This window comes from Drosophila kikkawai, chromosome 3R, assembly GCF_030179895.1.
Source record: "Drosophila kikkawai strain 14028-0561.14 chromosome 3R, DkikHiC1v2, whole genome shotgun sequence".
Lineage (NCBI taxonomy): Eukaryota > Metazoa > Arthropoda > Insecta > Diptera > Drosophilidae > Drosophila > Drosophila kikkawai.
Genome location: NC_091731.1, coordinates 37,635,102 through 37,646,005, shown reverse-complemented (window position 1 = coordinate 37,646,005; position 10,904 = coordinate 37,635,102). Strand labels below are relative to the sequence as shown.

General features: G+C 40.4%; 2 protein-coding genes across 2 annotated transcripts; both read right to left on the bottom strand.

Annotated features, from left to right (window-relative positions):
• Positions 1 to 557: 557 nt before the first annotated feature.
• On the bottom strand, positions 558 to 3,773 carry LOC108074354 (fibrinogen-like protein 1). Its single transcript, XM_017166380.3, has 3 exons — positions 3,619 to 3,773; positions 789 to 1,271; positions 558 to 735 (listed from the first exon to the last, which is right to left on the bottom strand). Exons 1-3 carry the CDS (start codon positions 3,771 to 3,773, stop codon positions 558 to 560), a joined length of 816 nt encoding a protein of 271 aa, XP_017021869.3.
• A 2,566-nt stretch (positions 3,774 to 6,339) lies between these two features.
• On the bottom strand, positions 6,340 to 10,815 carry dmrt99B (doublesex-Mab related 99B). Its single transcript, XM_017166394.2, has 4 exons — positions 10,494 to 10,815; positions 10,326 to 10,427; positions 9,401 to 9,836; positions 6,340 to 7,310 (listed from the first exon to the last, which is right to left on the bottom strand). The coding sequence occupies exons 1-4, from the start codon at positions 10,638 to 10,640 to the stop codon at positions 6,490 to 6,492; spliced, it is 1,506 nt and encodes a 501-aa protein (XP_017021883.1). The 5' UTR covers positions 10,641 to 10,815; the 3' UTR covers positions 6,340 to 6,489.
• Positions 10,816 to 10,904: the final 89 nt, after the last annotated feature.

The following is a 10,904-nucleotide window of genomic DNA, read 5'->3' as shown; positions in this document are numbered from 1 at the left end:
ATAAGCTTCCTTATTTTTTATATTAAAACAAAACTTTAACATTTTATTTAACACATATATCAACTGATTATCCATTTATTTATTTAAACCCCATTTAACCAATTTATCCTTATCCAATTTAATCGCTTAAAGGCCCTTTCCCATGGCTGCTGGTTCCACGGTGTCTCTCTCTTCAGTTGTCTGGCGGCGGCAAAAAGGTCTGGGCCACCTACTTTACACGTTTGCTACTTGAAATGGCATTTGTTTTCCTTTCTTGGTTTTTTTTCACTCATCCCTCCGGTGTCTGTTGAAAAAACAAGGCATCTTCTCGGGGGGACTGGGGGTTGCTGCTGCCAAATTAGTTGTTGCTACATGGCCTCTGACCTGCCGCAGGTTAAATTACCAAACGAGACTTGTAAAAATAAGTTTTTGAAATGTGGAAAAGCAAATAAAAACAAGTCAGTGAAAATCTGTAAGAGACCACCCTTGAATTAGCCTCAGAAAAAGACATGTGCGCGGTGTAAGCAGCTAAAGAGTTTGGCAGGGGATCTAGTATATTGTGTGGTTCGATTAATGGATCACAGAGTTCTGTCATAGCTCTGCCATTCGCGTTCAATCTGATCATTTTGGGACTTGGAAACTATAGACATGGTTACTTTAGTGATGGAAAGAGGAAAGACGTGCTTTCTCCAAGTTTTCCAGAGAATGCCATTCAGATCTGTTTTACCGATATTGAAATATTTTCCAGTTAAGTCACTGCAATTAAGAGCATTAAATAAACTTAAAATATACAAGAATATATTATTCACCTATCTCCGCAATCGTTGTACCACCAACCGCCGCCATAAATCTCTGCACAATTGGCCTTGGATCGGGTATTATCCCGATCAATGGTGCTGAACTTCATGCCCCTGTGAATACCCAAGGAGTCCCCAGCTGACCCGGAATACCGGCCCAAAGCCTTCAGACTGTAGGACTCTTCCTCGCTTCCAATTTGGAAGCCATCGTAGCGAGCGAAGCGGCTATTCGAGTGAACGTCCCTGAGGTAAACGTACAGCAAGTGTGGTTCGTCCTTGGTCAGCTGGTGCAGCTTCTCCAGGCCCAGAAAGAACTCTCCCCACAGCTTCCCGAATCCCTCCTTGTAGTCCGTCCAGTTCCGATCAAAGTTCTCGCTTCCGTCGCCCCGACTTAGAATATCCATCCATCCTTGGCCATCGCAGAGAACGGGCCTTGACCCGTTCACCCTAATTTGGAAAATGCCTTCGGGAGCTACTAGGTCATGCCAGGGACAACTGAAATTTTAAAAGTTATATTATTTTATAGTTACTGGTTTATTTTTATTCCGAATTTCTAATAAATACTTTACTGAGTCTCCTAAGGCAAGCTGTAGTTGATCCGTAATTAAGAGTAATAATATAATCCCCAAAGCACACGATTTCATGGTGAAAGGTTCCGCAGCCAAACGATAACTAAACGTATTTTAGACAGGGAAACGTCTGAAATGTAGATTTGGTTTAAGTGCTAAATTATTGTTTATATTCACCCGAAAAGTAATGAGCCCAGCAATACAATACCATAGAATATATGAATTTTTTGAATATTAATCAGTAACCATACTATATATTTTTATACACTTTGAGGCTATTATAATTTCAGTCAGAAGCTAATAACGCAGTATTATATTTTACGACTTAAATTAAGCTCAATTATATTATTTACGAAGAGATAAGGATTCATGATTTTATTCTAAGGTTTTCTGATTTCAGCTGAAGTGAAATTATTAATTGCTACAATACCAAAAGAAATGAAAAAATAGCTTCTCAATGGAAAAAATGTTTGTTGGCAAAGTAAAGCTTTGTTTTTTTCTGGTTAAATAAAGACCTTTTGCAGGTTGCGTTGGCCTTTAAAGGGGTCTTTGAAATGTTGAGATAAATAATAACAAATAATGAAAAGTCTGCGACAGACCGACCACCCCTGTCTTAGCCGGGGGAAAAACATATGTTCCGGCTAATCCTGGGCGGTTAAGTAACCCCTTGTTGTGGCCTTGGGCTGGAACTGGAACCACGACACTTAACCCCCTTTAACCGCCATTCCTTGAGTGTTTATTTGCTGTTGGTTGCCTTTTAATTGACGGCAAGAAAGGGGCATGTGCCATCTGCCGGCGGAAAACCCATTCCCATTACCCGATTCAGATCAAAATCTAGAAATCTCTGCTGTTTTTTGTGCCCTTTGGCACTGTATCTGAGGTTCGATCTGTCTATTTGCTGGTCGGTCGGTCGGTTGGTTGGTTGGATTGTCGGATTGAATTATTTTGTGGGTTCTTCAAGGGAGTCGAGTCGAGTCTGCTTTCCCCGTTTGGTAATCGCCTGCTATTAATTCATTGTCTATTATCAAGAATTTCCATGCCTGACATTGTATGCATTTTGTGCCGCCACTCGAGGAGCATATGCATGTTGCCCGCTGGCCTCCATTCTCTATTCTCGATTTGGCTCCTGTTTTTGCTCCTGTTTCCGCTCGCTAGCAGTGATGGCAGTTTGTCTTTAGTTACTTTTTTTTTTAGAAATGCTTAAATAATAGAAATTCCATTAAGAAAATGAAAACTAATAATAAATCTTTGGCATACAAATCTCCAAGGAATATTCTAACGAAAACCTGTTTACTGTAGTTAAGATGATTCAAAGAACTGTCGCTTCCTTTAAGTATTCTACTCTCTTGACAATAGAAAAGTATATATTTAAAATTTGCTAATACATAACTTTATTCGATTTTGGCCTTAACAATATCGGTAATATTATTAATTGACATTTTTTGATGCCGTTTAGGTCTCCGATGCTCTCTAAGGGATCTGTAAATAATTTAGACATTTTAAGAGTCTATGTATGTGTTTTGTTTAATGTTTACAAATTACCCCCAATCGGTATAATCAAATTCTTGTAGTTCGTGTCTCGATTTTTCAACAAAATCATATGCATCGTTAAGGGTTCTTTGATATTTATAAAGACTGTCCATATAATTCACCATCGCGTCTTCAAGTCTTTTATTTGATTCCTCAAAATCGTACGAAGGACGTGCTTCGACCAACAGGAGACCAATCGTGAGAAGGAGCACCAACGCGAACAACTTCATTATTTTAAATTATAAATTTAATACAGACTTGAAACTGGAACTGAACTAATTTGGAATAGGACATCGTCTTTTATACCATTTTCTACTTTACTTTCTAAGAAAACTAATGCCAAAAATGATGAGTTCTGAGAAGATTTAATTCTAATAATTGTAATTTAATAATTTTTTTATTGAGTTTAATTGTTGGGAATTCTGGTGCTGATAAGAGTGCTCTTTATGGTATTATTCTTAAAAATTTAAAATACAAAAGGCAGGAATTGATAAGAAAAGAAAGCAAAGCCAGCTCATTGCTTAGTTTCTTTTACTTAAATATGATTTAAATATGTTGCCAATTAATAAGGAAGCAAAAATATTATATAAAAATAAATTGAAAAGGTTAAAAAATTCTGTATTTTATCCCTAAAAAGGAGCTAAGCCAGCATCACAGCTCTTGGCGCTCCTCCAGCTTCATTGTTCGGTGCCATAACTACTCTACATGGTCCTGGGCCGCTGTTACTCTAAGATATTATCGACAGCTCGTCCTGCTGACTGACTGGCTCACCAGTGTCCTCGCCACCGGGCTCGCCCTCGTCCTCCCTTTGTCCTTTGGCCATTGTCCACTCGAGTTGCGCTATCCTCTTCCATCCACTAGCCTGTGCCATCGGTATCCTTGCCTGGCCCACCGGCATTGTTGTGTGTCCTGACAATGGTACATAGAACGGGCCATTGTTCCGGGGGCTCGAGTCCACATAAATACATAAGGGCACACAGGGCTCGGGCACAGGCACAGGCACACATCCTGGACACATCCTTGCTGTTGCTGTTGACTTTTCGAGTTTGGCAAAGGCGCACAATGCACAAATTGATATCCAATAATTTAATTCTGTTATCCATTCAGTCGCATGTTGGAAAATAGTTTTGTAATTTGCACTCGGCATGCGTGTAACCGATATTATTGTGGCCGTGCTCCTTGTCCTGACCCTTCCCCTTCCCCCGCTCCTGGCCCGACTATCCGACTTTGGGCCATTGTAAAATGTTCCCCGGGGAATGTGCCGGTCATGTGTGGGCATTAGTTTTATTATAATTTTGTTTATATCGTGTCGTGTGTCCGGCAAAACAAAAACAATAACAACAGGCCGGGGGATCCGTTTGGGCGAAAAAGGATTTCACACTCGGCAGGAATAGTTTGTTTGTCCAAATATAGTGGCAAATAGATAATGACGCTGCGGATTAACGCTTCACATTATTATAGTTATCGGCCTTTGTGCGCTGACCAGTTTTCGGGTATTTTCGGGTTGTGGGTGGCCTTCTATAATTGGTCCTGCGCTTCTTATTTGGGGTGCTGGTGGCGAGTCCTTTTGTTCTCCCCTCACGATTATAAATTACGTGCTGTGCGAATTAAATATTTATTTGGCTATCCCGGACGCCCAAACAATAGCGAGTTTTCAATTAAATGTTTTTATTAATTGCTCTGATTAGGGAAAAATTGCATAGGCATTTATTGATTGACTTAATTGAGGGGTTTTAACGGGATAAATAGATGATGATTTAGTTTGACTTATATTTGATGAGGCCCAAGTGGGGGGCCAAGTGTGGGAAATGCATTGACATTTAAATTTATTTTAGGTTTATGTTTTGATATTGGCAGAAATATAAAATAATTTGAAGGCAGTTAGCTATTTAAAATATTTTCGGTTTACTTTTCTTATGTATTTTAAGGTAAAAAGTTAGTACTAATGGCTTTTTCAGGAAACTACTTTTTAGGACTTAAAAAATTCTATAAGTCATGCTTTATATTTATACATTTTTTTAAGGAAGACTTACGCTTCAAAAGTGCAACCAATTTAACTTTTTTGCCCCAAATTCTACACGAAAAAATCCTGTTTAAAAGATACAATAACTTCTTAGCTGTGAAAACTATTTTCCATCAACTTTTAAAGGAACAACTTAATAATAAATTCCCTAAGTTTTTCCACAAAACTTCACTTCAACACATAAGAAATATTCTTTTTAAATTTGTTTAATTTTTATTTTCTTGTATTATTTTGTAGATTTATGAAATACTACACAGTAATATATAATAATTTATTAATTGGAAATATATTTTAAATACATTTTAAAAGAAACTCAGCAATGAGCTGGCTTTTAAGTCTGTAGTAAACTTATAATTTAAAATAATGAAGCTGTTCGCATTGGTGCTCCTTCTCACGATTGGTCTCCTGTGGGTCGAGGCACGTCCTTACGATTACGATACGGAATCAAGACTTCAAAACGCGATGTTGAATTATGCGGAAAGTCTTGAAAATTTTCAAAATGAAATAAACAGAACGTTGGATTTAGTTGAAACGGCCATCGATATGCTTCCAAATTCGACTAACGAACTAGAAGATGAAAATGAGTTTACCGATTGAGGGTAATTTATGAACATAAAAAAAACTCATAAACGTTTTAATTATTTACAGATTCCTTAGAGAGCAACATTGTAAAAATTAATGTGTTTCCGGAGATCTAAACGGCATCCTTTGGCAGCTCTTCAAATATTAAGCTTAACTTCAAAAGATAATATTTAAATTAATAATTATACCTATATAGTTAAGGCTAAAATCGAATAAAGTTATCCATTATGGTAAATTTTTAACATATTTTTCCTAGACTTGCTGTTGTTGTTGACCTCTAGAGTTTGGCAAAGGCTCACAATGCACAAATTGATTTCCAATATTCCCCTGCCTTTTTTTTCGTTAAAACTTTCCCCCAAAGATACATATTTGTTAAGTTTGCTTCATTTTCATTTTATTGAATTATTTTGTAGATTTATTAAATACTTTAACACAGTGTTTGAAATGTATTCTTTATCTAATACATAATATGATATTTAATATATAATTTTATATGGTTTATATGGTACACACGGATATCTCAATTAGGTAATCTCATCGTCATCGTCATCGTCTGTTTATAATATTAATTTCAGCTAAACAAATACATTTTATGGCTCTTATAACTGGGATCAAGTGATTTGCGTTCTCTTAAGTTTATTATTACGATTTCTATGTTACAATACTTGTGCTAAGATTTTAAGGGTAAACTAAATTTACACTTATTTTTTTAGGCATAGCTAGGACAAATCGAGATGAAGCTGGAGGGAAGAACATACAAAGAACAATTAAAGAAATATTCGAAAATAAAATAATAGAAATATTCCCTCTTGGGATAATCATTTTAAACATATTTCCAATGACATTTTAGTTTGAAATTAATTTCCAGTGATGGCTTATTCGTGTTCAGCAATTTTTAGAACCGATTCCTCCCCCCAACTTAGGTTTGTGGATCTATGATTTGGCATTCGGGAAAATCCTACTCGAAAGGCCGGAAGACGGCGGCGCCGTTGGCCTCCGGTTCGCTGCCTCAATCCTGGGAGTCCCCGGCATTGCTGCTGCGATCCAGCCCGATGCCTCCGGCTCCGTTCGACTCCGACTGCTCAATATCCGCCGCACTGAGCACGCCGGGCAGGTAGCCAGTGCCGGCATAGGGAGCGGACAGGAACCGCTTGGCATGGGCCTGCATGAAGGGATGGTAGCGATGCGTGGGCGAGCCAAAGACCGAGGGTGGGACCAGCGGCGAGAAGGCCGACTTCATGGGAAAGGGGGGCGAGGGCGGCACCTGCGGAGGCGTTGGCGTCTGACCCAGATCCTCGCCGGCCAGCATGCACTCCATGGCCTGGAGGACATCGCCGCGGAAGCGCTGCATCAGCTGCTCCACATCGCTGCGTCGTCGGTTAGGAAAGACCCGCATCAGGACATCGATGGGGGATCTTTGCTGCTGGAGGCTCTGCGGATGCTGCGGCAGATTCGGTGGCTGCTCAGGCGGATGGTGGTGAGCTGGCAGTCCGGCGGCGGCCAGGAACTGTGTGTGGTGATAGGGCAGGAAGCCCTGGCCATGACTGCCGCCGAAGGAGCGCAGCAAATGGAGATTCTCGGCGGGCGTGTTGGGTGGCGACTGGCTGTCTTCCTTCTTCAGGCTGAGATTCTCCGGCGTGGCCTCGTCCGGCGCCGAGTCCACATCTAGGTCGGACTCTGGCGAGCTGGGCGGTCCGGTGCGGGCGGGCGACAGGCTGGCGGTCAGATTGAAGAGTCCGGCCACCTTGGGCCGAGGACTGCTCGGTGAGCCTGATTCGGAGCCGGTGTCCTGGTCGGTTTCATTGGACAAGGCTGCGCCGCGTTTGGAAACTGAAAGGATATAGCAAAGGAGACATTTTTGGGTTAATTTTATGAGAGAATAAATTGTTTTATTTAAATATAAATTTATTTAAAATTGTAATTATTCCATCAGTACATATTTTTCATTCACTTCATTCTTTAGTCTGCTTTTAATTGATGAAATTTTCAAACCTATTTACCAATTATCCTATTAAGAGTGATATCCTTATTCAAGATCTAAACTCCTGATGCCAGATTTGGTTTTCCCAGGTAGCAAAGTGGAAACTGTGCGGTTTTCCACTTGACAGAGTTCAGAGCAAATAAAAGTATCAAATGTAGAAATGGGAAAAATGTAATCACGGGAATCGCAAACACCGAGAAGGACGCGCAGGATGCGTTGACATGCCAACGTGGGACAACCTGCTGTTGTTTTTTTATTGTTTGTTCAGAAATGAAACAAGCTATATGATATTTTTTTTCGGCTTTTCTTTTTTCCTTTTTATTTTGTTTGATTCTGCGGATGACGAAGCCGCAGTGAAAATTTAATTAAGTTCGAGGGGTGCGTGGATACCAATATATAATATCCAATCGCAGCGGTAACCGAAAATAAAAATTCAAGCGTGAAATCGTCTTGGATTTCATTGCAAATAAAAAGGGAGTCGAGTACCTTAAATATAGACAGGTTCCTTTTGGCTCTCTCCTCCCTCCCTGCCAATTGATTCGCGTGAGAATCCTTCTGTGTTTTCCTTTCTCGTAAAAAGGCGAACAAACAAGGACAAGTGAGCCACCACACGGGGGAGTATCTCACGTTTCTTCCTTGTCCAGGGGCCCTCAGCTTGGGCTTGTCTTACCCCCTGGCAGCCGATAGTCCTAATGATGCCGAACAGGTCCTTGATATCCTTCTGCCCCCGTCAGACTTTGTAACTGTTTGGCATTTGATTTGAAAATGAGGGGAGTTTGAGTTTTTGTAAGGCAATCTGCTTGAAAATTGATTGGCTTAGTCGGGATAATACACAATAATATTGGATAATGTTACAATCACTTTTATTGTTCGATCTTTGAGAGGGTTTTCTTGTGAAAATCTTGTGAGAAACTCTTTGGGTGGGAAGTGGTCTTGCTTTCTATAGTTATTTATCTTTTAAAATAATAGTTCAAATAGACAGTTAAGCCCATTGTACTTTAGTTGAATAATATTTAAGTGTTTTATGCATTTTTAACATAATTTTATATTAACTTTTTATAGTTTTTGATGTTTCAAGGCTTCTCCTTTGGCCATTTCAAACAGCTTTTAATTCAAAATTTAATTTTGTTGACAGTTCTTTAATAAGTCCACACCCTTCTGCATAAAATTCTCCTTATTTAAGAGCGGCCAGGCCAAGTGCTGACTTCTTAACGAGGACTTTAACTTAATTGTTGCAATTTGAACTCGTAAAGGTCCTTGCTGGATCCTGGTCCTGGGGTTTTCTTTAACTCGCAGCCCCAGGACATTTTCATGCGCCGTTTAACAAAGTGCTTAGACTGCAACTTGGCTGGCTAAGTCTTTGTCAAAACAACACCTACACCCCACACACACTCTACACACACACACACTGGCAGGTATGCACATGCAACCGCGAGTGTGGCACTTTATGCACCGTTGATTTCTGAACAATCGAAAACAAATTTTTCTTAACACGCGCTCAACGTATGCCCCCCAAGAATCTGAAGCCCTCTTGGGGAGGAGGCCAGGCGAAAAGGGCTTTTTAAGGTGCGGGAAATGGTAGGGGAAGTTAACTACACAGAACAAAATTATATATATTTATGGTTAAAAAAAACAACAAGTTTTTAAGGCAACTTAATCAGAATATTACCTTTTGCTGATATAGAATATTGTAAGACATTTAAAAGAGATCAAGATTAATAAACATAAAACTTGTGATAACTAAAACAATTAGAAGCTGGTTTATTTACCCACAATTCGTGGTATAATTAAAAGTTTTCTAAGCATTTTTAAATCATCCTCCAAGCTATGGCGCCTTCCTACCTAGTTTTCCCCCCAGAAATCTCTTAATTTCTGAATAACATCTTGTTTTCCCCCGTGTAAAATCTACCATAAGTATTATTTACTTGTTCAAACTTACCGGGACTCTCGTCCAGCTCGGTTCTCGTGGGCGAGAAGCCTACGCTGAGGTGCTCCGAGCGGGTGCGTCCTTCCGTATCGGACTCGTTGCCATTGAAGCGCGCCGACTGCTGGGAATGGTGCCCAAGCTGGTGCTGCTGAGGATGTGGCTGCTGGTGGTGGTGTTGGTGCTGGGACTGCTGCTGCGGCTGGTGGTGATTGGGAGTGGAGCTGGCCTCAAAGCCGTCGCTGGGCGGCGATGGTATACCGCCGTGGAAGACGCCGTTCTGGCCGGAACTTCCATTTGCCGATCCTCCGCTGCCACTGTGATTGGGACTATGGGGCGTGGGCGTGGCACTATCGCTGTTACCATTCTGCTGGCCAGGAACCGAGGTGTACAGGAGGCCCAGCTCACGGGCTTCGTTCTCCTCCTGGGCCTGCTGGCGACGTAAGGCGACCTGGAAGAGAGGGAACAAGGAAATTGGAGGAAATTTGACCTTTTAGTAAATGAAAAATGTAACACGATGAGGGATTAATACGATAATACGATTATAATTAGCTAAGAGAGTATGAAGTGCGGAAGTTTTGGGTGTTAAATATATTTTAAACGTTCTGTTTTGACAAATTTATATATGATTTTAACAAAATCAAGAGTAAAAGTTTCTTTAAATTATTTTTACACAAGAAAACAACGTTTAAAGCTTGTTTTAAAGTAAATTATCAAAAGATTATCTGTAATTTATTAGGATTGAACTTGGCTTTGCAGTAAGACTAGTATTTTGAGATGTCAGGCTCAGAAACCAAAGCCATGAAATCGCTGACATTCAAGGTACATTAAAAAGATGACTTTCCAAAATAATCAAATCAAAATTATCTACCATTTAGTGTAGCTAATTGTTTTATGAAACCTTTTTTAAATTTAATATAAACCAATTTATAAAACCCACCTGAGCAGCCATCACGCGTTGACGTTCCGCGATCAGTGTGCACTTGGCGCAGACACAGTCCCGCCAGCGGCAGTAACGTTTGTGGCCCTTCAAGGCGCTGACCTGCAAACCAGAACCTTGTTTAGTAAAAACCCAAATTCGGCCAGGCCAAATCCTCTCCAGACGTACCACTCCATGGTTCCGGCAGCGGGCACACTTGGGCGTTCTTTGATATCTTTCCGAGGCGGCGCGCAAGAAGAAGGCGGGCGGCAGAGCGCCCAAAACGGGATGCTGCGACATCAGATTCTGCATGTCCACGCCCGACGGCAGACTCATGTTTATAGTTTTTAATTAGCTTCTTATTTAACTATTATAAATTGTAACCAAGAACTCAAGAGTTCTTATATCTGACACTTGACACCACACTTTAGTTTTTGTTTTAGTTTTCTGATTATTTCTTAGCGCTTGGCATTATGTTTTTATGTTTATCATTATAGTTTTATTGTTTAAATATCACCCGCACGGTCGACATGACACACTGAGGCCTCGGTTGCAACTGATTCAATTTTTTGGCCAAAAAGCCACAGAGCAGCGCAGCAG

Bases quoted from the DNA above. Each gene is read 5' to 3' on its own strand.
- LOC108074354 (XM_017166380.3), bottom strand. From the start codon at position 3,773: ATGCCGGTGGGCCAGGCAAGGATACCGATGGCACAGGCTAGTGGATGG. The intron at 1,272-3,618 runs GTCGATAATATC...TTAAAATTTCAG, and splicing joins GTCAGTCAGCAGGACGAGCT to TTGTCCCTGGCATGACCTAG. The intron at 736-788 runs GTGAATAATATA...TCTTAATTGCAG, and splicing joins TACAACGATTGCGGAGATAG to TGACTTAACTGGAAAATATT.
- dmrt99B (XM_017166394.2), bottom strand. From the start codon at position 10,640: ATGAGTCTGCCGTCGGGCGTGGACATGCAGAATCTGATGTCGCAGCAT. The intron at 10,428-10,493 runs GTACGTCTGGAG...TCTGGTTTGCAG, and splicing joins GCTGCCGGAACCATGGAGTG to GTCAGCGCCTTGAAGGGCCA. The intron at 7,311-9,400 runs GTAAGTTTGAAC...ATATCCTTTCAG, and splicing joins CGAGCTGGACGAGAGTCCCG to TTTCCAAACGCGGCGCAGCC.